This window comes from Pleuronectes platessa, chromosome 11, assembly GCF_947347685.1.
Source record: "Pleuronectes platessa chromosome 11, fPlePla1.1, whole genome shotgun sequence".
In the NCBI taxonomy this organism is placed as follows: Eukaryota; Metazoa; Chordata; class Actinopteri; order Pleuronectiformes; family Pleuronectidae; genus Pleuronectes; species Pleuronectes platessa.
In genome coordinates, this window is record NC_070636.1 from 13,281,966 (window position 1) to 13,300,062 (window position 18,097).

Sequence of the window (18,097 nt, forward strand, 5' to 3'; positions counted from 1 at the left end):
TGTTGAAAACGTACGGAGCTGTAACAGGAGTAAAAAAAACATTTACATCATTCAAATTACTTTTGGAGTCTCAAGAAATATTTTGTTCATGTCCAATATATTATCTTTTTTTTTTACAAAATTTGATGAAAAACATGAGATTTTTGCCTTTTTTTCTATAGCCTGTCAGAAGAGCTTTACAATTATCTCTTACCTATAGCTACTATTAACCCATTAACAGGGGAAATCTAACTGTTTAGATGGCTCAGTTGGCATTATAGCATCTATCAAATGTGCCAAATGTTCAGTGCTACCAAAACAAGTGTTTAGCTTCAAAATATTTAAGTTTCCGAGCAGTCTAATCCCACCCCATCTCAAGCAACATCACTTCATCCCCCAAAAATGCCTGGTTGAGGAGGAATGTTCTGTAGCTGGCCGCCTGTCCCGACTGGCCGAGTTGCTAACTGGCAGTCATTCTCAGGGAGTCGTGAACTTTTGTCCCGCCACTGCTCCCTCACTGGCTGCACGCGAGGACTTGGGCGACACCAAACAGGAAGTGTTCAACAAGTGGAAGCTTTGGATGTTTATCTCGCGCCCATTCATCAAGCCCCCAAAAAAACAGACAGAGAAGTCGAAACCCCGACCGGGGCTGTCCTTCTCAGAGCCACTGAGGAGCCGCCAGCGGGCCATCATGGGTTAGATCTGGGCTAGATGGTACCCGACTGGGAGGGTCTCTCCAGCACTGGCTGGCCCCTTTCATCCTTTCTCACAGTCCTCTAGGAGCTAAGCCAACGTTCAGCAACCTTGTGCCAAGTGGTGATATCAAAATATTCTTTAGTATTCAATAGATTTCAAGAGCTGTAACTATAGTAGCTGCTCTAAGAGACTAAGCCTATCAGGATCCGGCTGTCCTGGACTAAGGTGGACCTTTACCACAAATGTTGGTGAGTGCGGTCCCAACCACTGCTATCAAAACAAACTTCAGATAAGTAAGGGGGAACAGAAAGAAAGCAAATCTATTCTGCGGTTGAGGCCTTAGCAGGAAGAGGAATGAGCTGTACAGAAATCTATACAATACATAGCTATTACAACGGGCTGCATGACTCCCTGTCAAACAATGAGACTGATGGAAAACCAAAGGGTTCAGGATAGATATGAAATGTCAACCTTTAAGCCACGACACAATATAAATAAAGAGAACACAGGCAAACATCTGGAAGTTTTACAGCTGCACAACTGAATCCAGAGTGCAGCTGCAGAAAAAGGCCTTGTGTTCCCAGTCTGCGGAGTTCTTTCTCTGCAAGTAGAAAGCGTCTTTGATACAAAGGATCATTGAAAATTGGACGTGAGTTGTTTTGTCAGATGTTGTTGATGTTGTGCAGCAAAGATCTCACACATCTTATAGCTAAACCAGCGAAAGAACAGGTTTCAAAATAGAAGAACACAAACATACCAACAGCAGCAGCAGTGCAAGCAAAAAAAGCTGACAACATACTTTCTGTCCTTAAGCTATGGTCACAAGCTTTGAGAAGAAAGTGGAAGAATGGGATTGCAGACACAGGCAGGGTTGTTGTATTCTCTGAAATGAAATGTTTACGTCTTAAACTTGAATCATGCTTCTGTACAAAAGGGTTAAACACATACCTAAAGCAGCTATGTGCGTGGGCCCTGAGGTTACACCCATAGAAAGATGTATATAAAAGATGGACGACATGCCTGCTCCCTAAAAGTGAAGCCAAAGCTTTTCAATCGACAGCTGGTGGGCTGGCAGCAGTAAAGGTCACAAATCCTGCCTCCTCCATGTTAGTGGATGGGATATGGTCAAAGTGAATGGTCAAATAAACAGGTAAAAAAACAGGTCCTTTTTAAAAAATGTGATTTGAAAAGAACAGCCATGTTTAGGGGACTGATATTTATGAGTGTGTGCATTTTGGTGCAGATCTATCAAAATCTGGTGAATTTAAATGTGGTTTCATGAGTGGACTGTTGGGCCTTGGCACAGTTATGTGATCTCTAAGTGCCAATCTAGTTGCTTCTTTGATGCTATCTAAAAAATGCGTTGAAACATCATAATCATCAATCACGAATGGACGAATGCCGAATTGGTGATTGCCGATAGTCGAGACACATCGTCCATCTTTATATATATATATATATGTATATACTCTCTTGTAAAAATGGAACTACACATTGGGGCAAAGGCCGCGAAAAAGTGCTGTGATCAACCAGCATGGGCAGCCTGTGCTGATGCAGTTTCTGATGCTGTTGGCGTTTATAAAGACAGACGCCGAAGAAAAGACTCCACCTGTTTATTACTGCAGACCTTCAGTTTTCCACGGCTGTTCTGTATGAATTGATGAACTTACACACAGCAACTGTGAGGCAACGGTTTCTTAATCAGTAACAACACAAGGAAAAGTGGCCTTGATGTAACTCCAGTCCAGTGAGTATGTGTGAAGCCCGGCGTCCCTGTGTTTCACAAAGTAAAGGAAGGAATGTAAACACAGTCGGCGTGGGGAATACAGGCTACTTAGTGGACAATGCAGTCTGATCCTGTGCAGTACATTCATCCAGTGTTGGTAATATCAACAGCTGGAATCCGACGCCTCACTATACATTCAGACCTACACAGATGGAAGCTATAGAGGGACTCTTGTGTTTAGTTAAGCAGCTTCACTAATCCAATTGGTCAGTGAGGGGTGAAGGAGTGGAGGTTGATTGGCTGTGTATTTGGAAAAAAACCAAAGCCGAGACAGTCCACAGTGGACAAGCTACCTTTCCATGACGGTCCAAAAGTAGCTTGGGATCCCATGAAAAGAAATAATGGGGAAAGTAAATCTGGTTCACTGCTCTTGCTCTGCTGGCACGGTGACCCAGACCCTGATCATCAGCAGGAAGATGAACTTGCTCTGCCACTGTAATACAAGTCTGAGGGCCAGCGAGGTATCAGCATGATAACTAATGTGATTTGCATACAAATAAATCCCACTGTGACTTTTCACAACAGCTGACACAGCGGAAAAGACCCGACACTGAATGGGCAGTTGGGGATGAGCATCCATGTTTGTTGCATGGCTGAGCGGTGAGTCACTCAGCGGAGCAGGCCAGCTCTCAGCGGAGGAAACGGCAGCAGCATGAAGAGGGGAATACACTTCCAGCCAGACTCCATCTCCATGCAGATATTACCACATGTGGTCTAAAAGCCCTTTTCCGTTCTCGCCTCTGCTGCTGACAGACACCTGAGGTTCTGCTGACTGGAGACATCCTGGGACGACTGTCAACAGGGCTGAGCCGGGGTCAGGGATCCTCAGCTGGAAAAGCTGTCCAGCAACGGGTGGACTTAGTGAAAGGCTCACCGTTGTCACACATATTTCAGAACAAGACAGAGAGACAGGGCCGGATTGGAGAGCGCGGAAGGCCTCACACTCATATTTTCCATTGATATCAAAGCCATATGGCTTGATTTCATGAAATAGCTGAGGCAGAACACTGCGTTTGGCAGCGTTTAATAGAAGAAATGCACAATAAAGTGGATGAACTGGCTGGATTTGTCCTGTGCTACTGATGTACAGTATATTATACACTATATGTGCAGATGTTTACTGTAGATAGAGCCCTTTCAAAGTTCCCATGACTGTGGGCCATAAATCAGCCAGCTTCCTGCCATAATGTATTGGACTCTGAGGCCTCTTAAGATGAATGCATACGATATGAAGTGATACACATTCATAAAGTCGCGATATGTGATCCTGATCATTTTGTGGCAGATTACCAACAACCTCCTTGCTTTTCTTTAAAGTGTAACTCCCGCAGTAAGTTTTGGCTTAAGTGCTTCTTAATGGAAATTTAAAAAATGCCTATATAACGCAGTGCTTGGAGTTGGAGCTACGGCACACCTACCTACCACCCTTATCCCCCATACCCCATCCACACAGACATCATTGTCGAGGTTTGCAGATTCCCACTCCCAAGCGGCCACTGATGGCGGGGGGGGGGAGCCCACCTTTGATTAGAGATGTGTTCACTTTTTCAAATATATATTGATTTCATGATGAAGAGACGTCCCAAATGGTTAACTCTACATAAGCCTTGTTTTAGAAAGTTTTAAACACATGTGGTGGGATGAGCCATGTTCAACCCATAAATGTTGATTTCTTTTATAAACAACAGTCATATAATTGAGTTCACAGCTCATAAAACACATTTATCTGTGCAGTAGCTCTAAAAGGGTTGAGGATTCAACTATTTTCCTGTTACAGATTCTTGCGACTGTGCCAGGGTTACAGGATCCATGTAAATATGCAGTGATGAGATTTTCTGCTCTGCGGACCAGAACTGTTCATAACTAGCTAGTGAGAATCAGCAGACCTCGTAAAGAACAACAACATTACCGCGCTCCTCTGGAATGCCAACTTGGACAACATGGAACCAAAGGACACAGGCTGAACACAGACTGCTCCTTCAATATCCTGCACTTGCTGCTCTGCACAAGTTTATGATTCATTCATTTTTTCTCTCTTTTCCTTATTTTTGCTATCAGCCCCCTCGAGCAGCAAATGCAGCCCTGACCCACCTAAATGTTCAGATCCTGGGGGGCTGATGAAAAGTGCTTTGTTTAATCACCCTCTTTTTTTATCCAGTCAATGATAATTACAGACACAAGTGGAGCAATCATCATTATTCACAAGCGTTTAAAACAGCGACGTGTGGCTGCACACAGGAGCCATTTCATTATTCCAACAGGCTTTACACACCATTAATCCCACACAGCTATGAAGGGCAGGGCCGATCCATGGGCTCAAAATAACTGAGTCCGAGGTTTACAGCACCGGCATAAGTAGAGAAATATCTATCTATCCATCTATCCATCTATCTATCTATCTATCTATCTATCTATCTATCTATCATCCAACCATCCTTTTATCTACCTATCTACTCACCTACCTAGCTACCTAGCTATAGCCACCCACCCATCAGACATTACACAGTGCTTATCATTATATGGTGCGTCTTTAAATCAGAAAACAAAAATGTAAATGTTTTAGCCCTATTTTCACTTATAAACAGACACACACACTCAGCACCAACCAGCAAGAACCTGCCAATTAAAGCTGGCGCCATTGATATAGACTTAAAATATTCTCACACGGCCAAATACAAGATGGCAAATGATCTGTAATGACTCGGCCTATACGTGTGGTTAAAGCCACTTCTTATACCGAGGTTGTACAACACATCATCGTTGTTATGGAAAATGAAGCACTTCCAAAATCGCACAGGAGACCAAGCAAAAACCACAGAGTACTTCTGTGCATGTGAGCTTGTATGCGAGAACTTGCATTTTGTTAAGTCCAGCAACATTACACCGCAATGTAAATAACTGCGGCTACTACATGGTGTCCTGAGGAGCGTCGGTGCTGTTGTGTCTCTTGCGGGTATTTGAGTCATGTTTGGGGCACGAGGCCCGGACGTCTGCTCTGGGAACAAACCTTAACCGATGAATTGGTTAGAGGACTCAAAAACAAAAAATAAACGAGTGCATCGACATGTTCTGCCTCTGTTACCCTGAGGAGCAACTCTACAAACTGATTCTGCAAGCGAAAATGCTGAATCTTTCGGGGATTGACAATATTTTTAGGGGCCGTAATTCTTCTGGTTCTTTGTTTGTACTTTGATCAACATGTTGGAGCCGGCTTCGGTTTCCTGTGAGTTAATACATTGACTGAAATGTATCGGCTATTGGATTTTTTGGCAATACGATACTTTTTTGTTAGAAAACACATCAATGTTTGCTATGGATACGCCTGGTGCTCACACTACTCCTACTAGAGCCCCTAAAAAGGAGAAGTTTGGAAACGCTGCTGGTCTGATTTTACTTTGAAAAGTCCAGGGTGGAATTTTAGTCTGGGCAGCAAGAAACTGAGATGTTTTGAAACACTTGTATTTGCTCCCTGACCAGGCCTTTTCGGTCATGCTGTAGCTTTCGCTGTTTCGTCAGGATCCTATCACGTGACCCAGGCATTATATATGTGATAAAGAAACTAGTTGGACTGTAAACAGTATTGAGCGAGCAGAAATCCTGACCTTGATAGCTGTTGTCTACACCAGAAGCCCCAAAATATGCCATAGTTCGAAAACAAAGTAACTGTTGTGGGTCTCCATGGATTTGAAAAAGAGAAAATTTGTCTTGTACGGTGCGACTCATAATAAAGGCGTCCTTACCTTCTGGTCCACTATGGAGCACACCAGGTCCCTCACGGCGGACAGCGACAGGTCACTGGCCTCCAGGTTGACCGTCTCTCTGGTCAGTCCGATCTGCAGAAGGAAGGACACCCCGTGGAAGGAGCTGCGGGAGTTGGTGGGGCTTGGGGCGCTGTGGCTGCCGTTGGACAGCCGCGTGTAGAGCGGTCCAGGCGAGGAGGGCGGGTGGTGCGGCTGGAGAGAGTGGAGGTAGGCTCGAGGTAAGGACGGGGGAGAGGAGGCAGACATTGGGTTTCTTCCAATGGCGACGTGAACTGCTGAATAGTGGAGGATTCAGAGTCGGGATGAACTCTTGGTCGGGGGGAATCTTTGGTCCTCATCAGTCGCAGTGACTGAGCACTGGATGTTTGTTGTTTTATCAAAGTGACATTGTTTCTTTTAGAAACGAAGAGGGTAGTAACATGTCCGCCCACCTGGGCTCACACACCACACACTCATCAATGAAGTGGGAGGGTGATGGAGGAAATGTCTCGGGACCATCCGCGGGCGTGTGCAGTAGAATCACCGCCACAAGCTTCATACCCTGCAGTGGTGTTCCCTCTCCTTACTGAAGTCAGTAATCCACTCCGACCACAGGAAACCTGCCACCGCAAACAAACAGGGACAAACACAGAGAGCTATTTTCACAAAGAAATAAACGATTCATCTGTCTGAATGCAGTGGAGAAAGTGATGACTGGTGGAGCTCAGATGTATGAATGAAACAGCTCTTCACTTAAAGGGTGAAAAGTGGTTCTCAAACAGGGGACCCGGGGCCCCAGGGGTCCGTGGCACTCTGCCATGGGTTCATGAAAAGTTTCCAGTATAATTATCAAGATACTGAAAACACAATTATAACCACTCTCTTGAAGCACTTATAGGTTTAAGTAGGTTTTGCTTTCCTGTGTTTTGTTTCTTTGTTTTGTTTTGTGCTGTGTTAGATTGTGTTGTTCTGTGTTGTGCTGGTGTGCTGTCTTATGTTGTCTTGTCTTGTGCTGTTTTGTGCTGTTCTGTGTTGAGCTGTGTTAGGTTGTCTTTTGTTGTGCTGTGCTGTGCTGTGTTGTGATGTGCTGTTCTGTGTGGTACTGTGCTGTGTTTTGTTGTGCTATGCTGTGTTGTGTTGTGTCCTTGCATTGTTATGATTGTGTGAAGGCCAGCTCCAAGTGTTAGCTTTCAGCTAAGCCATATTGCCTTTTTAAGTAAATGAGCCATGCTAAAGAAGCCACAGTTTAAACTTAAGTGTATTATCGAGCTCTTAGTGACTTTAATAACAGGTCACAAGTAGAACTGCCAGACGACACAAGCTCCTGAGTAAAACCTGATAAGTAAAGCCCCATCGATGCGTAAAAGTTGACAAAGCTCATCTTTCCCTGTGTTTACACGAGGTCAAACTCCACCAACATCTGGAACCGCGGCTCCGCAACATCTGCACCCCTCCCACTTTCTATCGGGCTCCGCTGGCAGAACACAAGCCGAGTGGAGAACGCCAGCAAAACAAGTTATACAAGCGCCCAACGTGCACATTCACCGGGACACTAAGTAGAAGTTAACCCGTTAGAAGAAGCAAAGCAGCGAACGTCGAGTGGGAAAGATCCAGAAATGATACTTTACCTTCACAGTGAGCGAAGGGCGCGTTTCTCTCCATTGTGAGCGGACTGAAGAAACTTTTTAACTCCATCAACTGAGCCTGAACTTTTACTACCCTGCACTTTCTTCTTCTTCTGGTAGTATTACGCACGAAAAGGCGCAGCGGCGTCGACTACACGCAACGAACACCGACTTCACTTGGACGCACGGGCGCGCGGAGGAGAGCCGAGCCGTCCATTTATTTGTCTTTCTTATCTTTTTATTCCAGATTGTAAATTCATGCGCATCTTATTATCCTTCTTCCAGCTGTGACTACTCCCCCCTCTGCTCGACGAGGAGAAAGAGCCGCGGCCGACGCTGGGGCTTGAAGTCTTTTTATTATCTCCGCATAACTGACTTTCCATGTGTGGGGAGGAAAACTTGAACTACAGCGCCTGTGAGGCAATGGCGCCTCCGCTGGAGCACGGACCAAATGCGCATGTGCTTTTCTTTTCCGTTATTTCAACTTGGTCAAGCCAAGGAGAAAAAAAACCATCCCACACACGACCCGGTTCAGTTTGAAACACACAGCTTTCCACAGTGGAGTTCAGGCGTGTGCAGGGGCCCCTAAAGGCATCCAGACGTGGCCCCTTGGAAGACAAGAAATGCACTGATTCACACATAAACAATAACTAAAGAAGGATTTTGATTTTAGATTTCACTCTACAGTGTCATCTATCATCCTGCAACCATGGCTGGACTCTTTTTTTATATATTTTACTCATGAAATTCTATTTTTTTTAACAACACAAAAACAGACAGGACACAGATAACAAAAACAGAAAAACTAACAAACTACCAAATCACAGAACAAATACTCCTTTGCATCTCAATCCATACCACATTCAAAATGTCCAGGAGTGGGTTCAACGTCAGAAAGTGAGGCAGAGCCGGAAATGAAGGCTAGACAACCCAGATCCCGAAGGTTTGGGGCAAGACTGTTTTTTTAATTAGTAAATTGGGTCAGTTGTCATTTATTCTGTCCAGGATAGTGTCCTGTTCTAAAAAGAAAGTGTAAGTGTCATGTTATACATATTCAAATAAATGAAATGAAACACAGGAATATTTTCTCAAGGATGCTTGTGTGTTATCTAACTGCACGCTCATGTTGTTGTTGACCTCACACACAGCAGATTACACAACACATTTTAGGAACAGGTCCATTGACGTGCTCGGTATGCGAGGTTTTGTAACTCGACACAATCTACCTAAAAGAAAGATGTAGAGGAGGGGAAAAAAACTGAGATGAAGCAATTGTTCAATTAAAAGTTTATTGATGGATCAATACTGTGGAAAGGTGGGGTCTATTTTCTTTGACCAGGACGTGAGGCCTCCGCGGATGTCCTTCAGTGTGATACTGTCCACTTCAGATCCACTCATCTTCTCCAGCAGCTGCACCGCTTTCTGAGAGTCGTTACCCAGCTTACAGATCACATACACTGGGGTAGATAACACACAGAGCTGTCACGGTCTGGTCACAATGATGGGACTACATTATAAAGTGAATTTGCTTTAGATTCCACTTGCAAACTGGAAGAGCACAGAGAACATACGCCATGGCTGATTGGCATCTTTAACACCAATTCAGCATATTGAGATATCAGATACATATGCCATGTATGTAGAAACGTCTCCAAACTGCTCACGTTAAACACAGACTAGATTTGTTAATGTATGGTAACAGAATTAAAATCATTCCTAATAAAAATATTAATTTTTAATGACAATGTGGATTATTATTTAGATCTACACAAAATTTCACCTATTCACAGATATTAGGACTCTACACGTCTAAACTTTTACATAAAGATCTCATTATTGCTTAAAAAATTGACCAAAATGTTGAAAAAGTAAAAAAAATATTCCTGGATCTGACCAATATCTGAAGAGTTCTTCCCTGACTCATTCTACACCATGGACAGAAAGCTGATGAAAATTCAGTGTTTAATTTATGAGCAGGTAAAAGTTAAAAATAATCAAATCTGAGTTAACAAGATTTGAATATGAATAATTAATAATCAAGACTGAAGTATTAAAGATAAAACTCCCCTAATCTAAATTTAGCTCATTGATACAGAAAGCTCCACACAGTGAATCCAGAGCACCACCACCAAAATAACGTTTTGGAATATTCATTTCTCTGAAGCAGGCCAGCTGCTCAGGTTGACCACTTGTTTTGGAAAAGAGGTCACCTAGCAACCTCATTACAACCTTCTACTGGGTGTCCAGCATAAGCCTCTGGCCCACAGACACAGAGGACAGTGAGAAGGACACAGACGTCTCTACGTGTCTGCTCATCTCAAACAGCGTGTAGGGAACCCGAATGGGGATTGGTCACGTTACCTGGAGGCCGGCGGTCACCTGCCGTCTGCTGCTTCAACTGGCTGATTCGCTCCTGGAATAACTGCATATGTCCACTCTCTCTCTCCTCTAGACGGGAGAGTGGGATGTCTGACAGGAATATAAAGGGAAATAATCAAACAGGAAAAAAAAAGTGATAAAACATTAGAGCCTGACCAATATAACTGTTTGACAATATTAACCTCTCAGAGTCGGGTCTGTGACATTTAGCATCAGTCAGAATTTTGCCAATTTGCACCGATTTCTTAATTTCAAAGTTTTAGAGCATCACTGACTTTGGGGACGCTAACTTTAAAATAGCCAATTGCAAATCCAGCTTGAGAGAAGAAATGTAACCGCCACCAAACTAATGGTTGTAACTATAAACCAGCGCAAAAAGGACAATGACCAAAAAAATCACACGTTCCTCTGAACTGACGTGTCACAAAAAGAAGCATTCGCCTTTTGGAACGTGTAACGGCAAACCAAGACTACTTAGTGGTGCTTCATGGGAAATAAGGAGCATTTATGTTTACAATTTCTTTTCTTAATTAAAGCTCTAAATATTAGATTTTTATTAATGTTTTATTTTTATCTATAGTCAATTTTAATAAATAATAAAGTTTATGGTTAAACTATGAAACATCAAACCGCAGTTACTTTGCTTTGTCATAAAGGTTTGAGAATCTTGAAAATCTAATATATATATATATATATATATATATAGGACTGTTTGTACTCCTTAATATAAGTATCAGTCAAGCTCTGATATACATGAAGTCAAAGTACAGAATTATGACACAGTGAGAGAGTTCCTTGTGGCTTCATCATCAAAAGGATACGGAGAGAGAAGGGCAAGTGGCAAATGTCCACCTCCACAAGAGGGCGCACGTCCAACAAAAGATGGGGCTCAGCGTTGTCCAATATCGATTTATAATCCTGGAATTATATCAAAACAGCACAACTTAGAGAAAGAGAGAGAGGTGTGGCTTTATTTTTGGGATAAAGACATTGATTAATATCCACAGCTAAACGGGGAAACTTAAATGACTTGCAGCTAAATGTTGGATTTGTGGAGTAATACGAGCGTTTTAACTGCTTCTCCTTAAATCACAGGAAACAACCCGGTTTCTGACTGGAGCCCCTTTGCCCAATCTCGATTACAGCCCAATCAATCATGATCCCCATCTCTGTGTTTAATGACTCAGCGGCTTTGAAAGTGCCAATTCTGCAGAAATATAAACAGATGCAATCCCACCGCCGCTGCTCCTGCTGCCAAATGGAACATGTTTTTCTTTCCCATAGAAAATCTACAGGCACATTTTAAGTCATTTCCCATTTGGGGCTGGGTCAGCGCTGAGATCTAATCAGTTTATGAATGCAAATGAAAACGGAGAAAATTGTGAGTAATCATACAATAAACAGCACTAAATACAGGAAGTCACGCAATGGCTGACTGCTGCGTTGGATATACTCCCTACCTGTACAGTGATCCTCTGATTCCCGGAGAGGAGGTTGAGGTTGCGGCACTGAAACACAGGGAAAATGAGAAAATAAGAGAATTTCCTGAGGATTAAGGGGAAATTACATGTGCTGTGTCATATTCAGTCACATCGGTTTCATCTCTCGTGACCAACCTTATCTGTGGCGGCCGACCCACAGAAGCTCTCATAGTCCACAAGCTTGGTCACACTGGGCTTCTCGCCACACACTGCGCAGCCAGCCTGCTTGGGCCGCAGCTTGATGGACCTGAATCTGGCGTCTTGAGCGTCAAACATCAGCAGCTTCTGGCCGCAGGAAGCTGGAACGCCCAGTCAAAGATAAAGCCACTTTGTTCAGAGGATCGGCGCGCGGCTTGATTCAGAGAATCAGCAGCAGTGTGTCCCATTCGTGTATGAACACCATAGCAACACGTTGTATGAAAACAACACTGTACTGTTCCCCGGGCTGATGCATCAGAGCCAGGTGTTGGCGCGAGTATTACAATCTAGATCAGAAGGGCCCGACAGAGTGAATCTATTCTCCGACGTGAGTCTCCATATAAGCATGTGATCGCTGAAACCACAGAGAATTCAGGAGACAATGGCCCATGAGTAGTGAGCGGACTCCACAGGAGGGAAACTAAAATATTCCTGTTTTTGTTTTGTTTCATCAGAGCGGCACAAATCAGCACTTCTCATTAGTGACTTTGATTACAATGAAATCCCTTCTGGCCGTTGATGAGTGCTGATTCATCGCAACGCCTGAACAATTTGGTCAAGGGTGGTTCTGCATGCAACGTGGGAGTGAGTGATGGAAAAGCAAAGGATACAGCCGAGTCCAGAGGCGATCTTCACGACTTCTAAAGCCTGCAAGCAGCCCATTGTCCCTGGAACTTCAAGAAAAGTGGGAAACGTTACTATGAACTACAAAGACTGTGCTCTTCATGAAGTGAATGGCTTCAGGACAAGTAAGGCCCGGGCCACACTGGGTGCACGTGCAGAGTGTTTTCCGGCTGTGTAGCTGATCTGCTGCTTTGCCTCCTGTATTTCTGTGAATATAAGTACTCAACAACATGCCAGGACTCGTGTCTACAGCCATGCTTCTCCCTAGTCCTGCAGTATAAATAAAAATTTGAAGTGAACTGATTCAGTCAACAGAAACATTAAAGCGCTTTTACCTTGTAACAGGTACAGCAAGTGTTGCAACCATTTGTGTCACATTAGACGGACAGACATGGACACTGTGGTGTAAGATCACTGGTGATTTTGTGAACCGCTTGGTGTGAAAACAGGCGAGACCCCGACTCTCTTGAAGGGCAGCACGGCTCACAGGCAGCTGAGGCGCCTGAGAAATGTAAAAGCTCCAACCTGATAACACGGGCGCCGAAAGAACAAGCCAGATGTTCCATGACGCACGTGCACCACTCACGCATCCAGTGTGACCTGGGCGTAAAACACTCACCCACTCCTAGCACCCCTCCGTCGGAACAGTTGGTTACCGTCTCTGGGGGAGGGGGCACTGGGTACAGACATCTGTAGCAGGGGCCTCCACGGTAATTATATACTGTCAACTAGAGAGACACGGAAATTAATTTACAAATCAGAGAGTGGGGCCACTGTGAAGGCTTCCGGCCTCACCTGTCCCTCCATTCTCAGGGCGCCTGCTGACACCAGAGGTTTCCCACTGAGGACACAGGCGTCATTCACCAGATAGCGAGTGGGGACATTGTCTGAGCAATCGGCCACGATGTCATACATGACGTCAGCAAAGTCAAGGTGCCACCAGATTTGAAAATATACAAGATCAGTTAGTAGGTTTCTGCAAAATTCTGAAAGGAAACAATAAGCTTGAAATGGACGGAGCGGATGGCAGCTGTAAGAAATATTCATGACAAAGAATTAGCCAGCAGCAGATCTGCGGAACAGATGTAGGTGGAGGACTGTGAGGCGGCAGGATACTGTTGGATGAGTTGCAAGGCGTTCTCCGACGACAGCTGCAGGTGGTAGGGAACACACTCGACAGTGGAGTTCAACCTGCAGACAATACGTCAGATTCACAGAAGTCGGTTATGATCCTCGATAATTGTCTGATTCAACACAAACAGATCAGCATTATATAAGTACTATTGACCTTTAAAAACAAAGCCCATGTCAGGGCGGTGCTGGTGTTTCAGTTAAAGCAAGAACAGCTCAAAAACAACAACATGTGAGCTTTGAATGGGACATGGGATCGGAGTCACATGACAGCCGCCTCCCTCCCCAACCCCCCTGTTAATCTGTGCTGTCCATCTCTCAGCCGTCAAAGAGGTGATGGAACTGATAAATGCTCATGCACTGTGCACGCAGCTTAACTCATTAATGAACAATGAACAATAAAAGAAGGAATACTTTGTAGTGTACGTGTAATGCAGCATAAAAACACTGTCCTTCTCTTTGCAAGTCAGTGAAATTACGCCCTCTTGTGGCCGTGTGTCGTCACTGTGTGTGTGCTAACCACAGTAGGCAGACTGTGAGGGAGAAAAGCTGCCTCTGAAATAACATGTTTACACAATATTTGCAGACTGGGGAGGAATACACAACCAAATATAATCTGTGGTGAGACTGGAGTGCGCCAGCGTACATTACACAGCAACCCAAGGGCACATAAATACACCAATTATCCTTGTTACTGAGCATTTATTTATATTTAATTTACTAATAATACTTTCATGTCAGATTTTGCACAAGTGCGCAGGAATACATTATCTCAAACACTTTAAATCTACGAGAGGATAGGTAAGATTGACCTCTATGTACTGTATATTGTACGACACTATGTGTAATTCTATGTAGGATCAGTTTTTTTTAAAGTATGCACAGGTACCAGTCAGTACCTTCTCACTGCATTGGCAGCGGACAGAGCCTTGGCCTGGCCCTGGTTCTCCTCCCCGTGCAGCACCTGTCTGTGCAGGTTACTGAGCTCCACCTGGTCGTAGTCCAGCAGACCCAGACGCCCTGCAGAGACACAGAGGAACAGGTCAGACAGAAATGCTTCAGAATAAATGACAAACTCTGATAATGCTTGTGAATCATGACAATTCAAGTCAAATTGAACAGGATGTGTTTGGTAGACTTCACTGGTACTTTCTATCCATAGCACTCGGTCTTTGCCTTTTCTCAGAATTTCTCTCAGTGATTCTGTCCCTAACCAGCAGTTGTAGAGAAAGTACTCAAACATTTTACTCAAGTTAAAGTTCAAATAACTAAAAAATTTGCATGAAAAGTACCACATTAACTTTTCTACTTGAGTAAAAGTAAGTAAGTACTTGTGTTCAAATATACTTGAAGTTTTACAAGTAAAAGTAATTGCCCAGAGTAGCTTGTTTCCTAATGCAACACTCAACTACACCATTAGCTGTCTCTACCACATATTCTGTTTAATACAAGAATAACACAGATGTCATATAAATAAAGAATGCTTCAGATGTTGATACTAAAAATACCTTGTTATGTTTCTTCACCAGTGATGTTGCTGCTGCTCTCATTGAAGCTCAGTGGACCCATTCCCCTTTATTTATTGATACTTTTAAACTTTGTGAACATGTAACATAATGTATTATACAATTCTGTGGAGTAGAAAGTAAAGATATTTGCTGATATCTGTAGAGGATTCAGAGTGAAAAGTACCCCAAAATATAACTACTTTGATAAAGCAAAGGAAAAATGTTCTTAAGGAAAGTGAGGAAGTAAATGTATTTGTTACATCCAACCACTGTTAACCAGCATGCTGTTATTAACATGCCTGTACACAAACTCCAAAAGTTATCCTCAGTTAGATAAAGAGTAGTAAGTATTGTTCAATGGCCAAAGAAAACTTAAATAAATATGTAATAAATTGAATATACTCTTTTCTGTGTAGTATCTTTTCACAGTACACTAGATTGTATTCATTAAACAGTACTAAAATGCGTACAGGCATACAGATCTTACAAACCTCTCCCCTCCTTTTAGATTCTGCTGATTCAAGACAAAACACTTGACGTCTCGAGATTTAAATTATACTAAATGTATCCATTTGTTATAAAAATTTAAATTACAGAAGGGTTAGTGATCTAATCAGCTTGGATGGATTTCACAAGTAGACCACCTACCGATGCCTGCTGCTGCTAGGTACTGCGCCAGGGGGCAGCCGAGTCCTCCACAGCCAACAACCAGCACTGACGTCTTGGATAAGTTCAGCTGACCTGTGGACAGTCCAGACGTTCTCTGTTGTGATGAGTCACACGATACAATAGAGCTGACTTGACAGAGTGCTTACTCGGCTGTACCCTAGAATGACACTGCATGTGTTCGTCCATACCTTGTACACCCAGCTCAGGCAGCAGGAGCTGTCTGCTGTACCGCATGATGTCCTCGTTGCTCAGGGCCGGTTTGGCTTTCAGTGGGGTGAGGGGCGTCACTTTGTCATGCAGCTCCAGTGCTGGAGTATGACTCTGAATTATAGCACAAGACGATTATTAGATAAAATAAAAGGATACTAGTTTGTTCAGGCGCTTTCGTCCATTTGACATCAATCTACAGTACCTCTATAACATCACAAGCTTTGATTACTTCTCTCTTTACTTACGTCTACAGCCAACACAGCTAACGGAGTGCTGCTACATCATAAGGGATATGATGTCCTTTCAAGATTTGATCTGGTAACTGCATCCTATTAAATCTGAAACATCCAGTTTGGACTTGGGAATCTATTTTTTATCTCCTTTATGATGACAAAGTGTCCTTTTATTTGTTCGATAAAAATCAAGTCTATTTATTATTATATCACATTAGTATAAGATTACATTAGCATTTTATTTTCATTGAGTATTTATGTATTTATGTATCTTATTTTTGACACGATGTTACATGGGTGTTCTGTGATCACTCTCCTTTTAAAGAACTGGGCTCATTGTCCTCAGACGTCATTAATTATAACATGTGATGTCTTATTCCAAACACTTTAAAGGTTCAGTGTGGAGAATTTAGTGACATCTAGTGGGGAAGTTGCATATTGCAGCTGAATACCCTTCCCCTCAACCTTCTCTTCAAAACATCCCATGTTCCCAGAGTTGGTAATGATCTGTTTTGTTGACATGGTTGAACATGTGCATATCCATCATTACTGGGGTCTTAGTTGAAGGTGGGGTTCTAAAGGAGATCAATAAATTAAGTTTCCTCTTCACACACATGAGGGGGGAGGATATTACAGCATCACCAGCACTGATCTCACTGAACTGCCACCTGTATCAGCATGTCAACAGGAACTGCATATGACAACTAGCTACGTGGAGTATCTATGTTCTACTACACATAGGAGAACCTGGGTGAAACGAGCTGTTTTGCTAACCTTATGTAGCATGTAGCTCTATTCAAATGATAAAACTAAGCTACTGCCCTATTGCTTTATGAGACAATTTAAACATTGAAAGTCTTTAATTTAACAAGTGTCTAAATAATGGTCATTTTCATGAAACTTCCATACCTTCTCCAGCTGAGCCAGCTTCTTCCTCAGAGCATCCAGGTCTCTCTCCTGCTCCCTGAGCTGAGCTTTCAAACTGCGCAGCTCCTCGCACATCACTGCTGCTGCTGCTGCTCAACACGAGCACGACACTTCTGTTAGGAAACGATCAACAGCGTGTCACCAGGACAGACTTTATATCTGCGATCAGAGTGTGGAACAGACCAGGCAACGTACTTCCGGGTTAGACCACGTGAAATGAGACCACGTGGTAGATGACGTCGATGCGCTGTGATTGGGCTTAATAGGAAATGTATTTAACAGGAAAAATAAAATTAATTTGATAAAATGAATCATTTCCATAAATCGAACTTAATGCTTTCCTCTTTTGTTAAATTATTGTAGATAATTTTTTATAATTAACTGTGTTCTTTACGTTTTCTATCATCATCTCGATTGTAGTTTGTCATTACATTTTATTTACCTGACATACAATTGATGGTGACAACTTTTTAATTTCCTTGAAAATAACGTAATGTTGAATCAAGATTTTGTCAAATAAAGAAAAGAAAATAGAAATAAGTATTTCCAGTATAAGAACCCTCACAATTATATATGGCAGATATTATTTAATATTTGACTTAATAAGTCCATAATAATAAGAAAATACTTAAGTAATGAATGAGTTGTTTTATTATGTCTATATATAGAAAATATTTAATCAAATAAGTGATTTATGACTTTGTATTCACTTTATCAGTGTTGCGTATTTGATTATTTATTTATTTATTGAATCTTATTTCAGAATTATTAGTCCGTAATTGTATGAAACATAAATTATCAAAAGTAATATATTATTAGGTAATAAGTTAGTTTTTAAACTGCCTATTACTTGGTAATAGGTGATTTAGTCGGTTGGTAAGTTAGACAGTTAGTTAACTAGTTAGTTAGTT

The 18,097-nt window shown here is 42.6% G+C and overlaps 2 protein-coding genes across 4 annotated transcripts in view; both read right to left on the reverse strand.

The window, feature by feature from the left end:
• prkd3 (protein kinase D3) overlaps positions 1 to 8,264 on the reverse strand; it is a 43,692-nt gene extending 35,428 nt beyond the window's left edge. For all 3 annotated transcript variants that reach the window (XM_053434686.1, XM_053434687.1, XM_053434685.1), the window contains exons 1-2: positions 7,830 to 8,264; positions 6,202 to 6,821 (exon numbers count right to left, since the gene is read on the reverse strand). In XM_053434686.1, the coding sequence (XP_053290661.1) occupies positions 6,202 to 6,468 (267 nt within the window). In that variant the 5' untranslated portion in view covers positions 6,469 to 6,821; positions 7,830 to 8,264. The remainder of the gene's footprint in view (positions 1 to 6,201; positions 6,822 to 7,829) is intronic.
• Positions 8,265 to 9,098: 834 nt separating this feature from the next.
• On the reverse strand, positions 9,099 to 18,089 carry mocs3 (molybdenum cofactor synthesis 3). Its single transcript, XM_053435308.1, has 13 exons — positions 17,169 to 18,089; positions 16,005 to 16,137; positions 15,796 to 15,888; positions 14,539 to 14,659; positions 13,621 to 13,699; positions 13,304 to 13,417; positions 13,128 to 13,236; positions 12,496 to 12,558; positions 11,822 to 11,985; positions 11,666 to 11,713; positions 11,027 to 11,123; positions 10,188 to 10,295; positions 9,099 to 9,283 (listed from the first exon to the last, which is right to left on the reverse strand). The coding sequence occupies exons 1-13, from the start codon at positions 17,259 to 17,261 to the stop codon at positions 9,126 to 9,128; spliced, it is 1,380 nt and encodes a 459-aa protein (XP_053291283.1). The 5' UTR covers positions 17,262 to 18,089; the 3' UTR covers positions 9,099 to 9,125.
• Between the last annotated feature and the right edge of the window lie 8 nt (positions 18,090 to 18,097).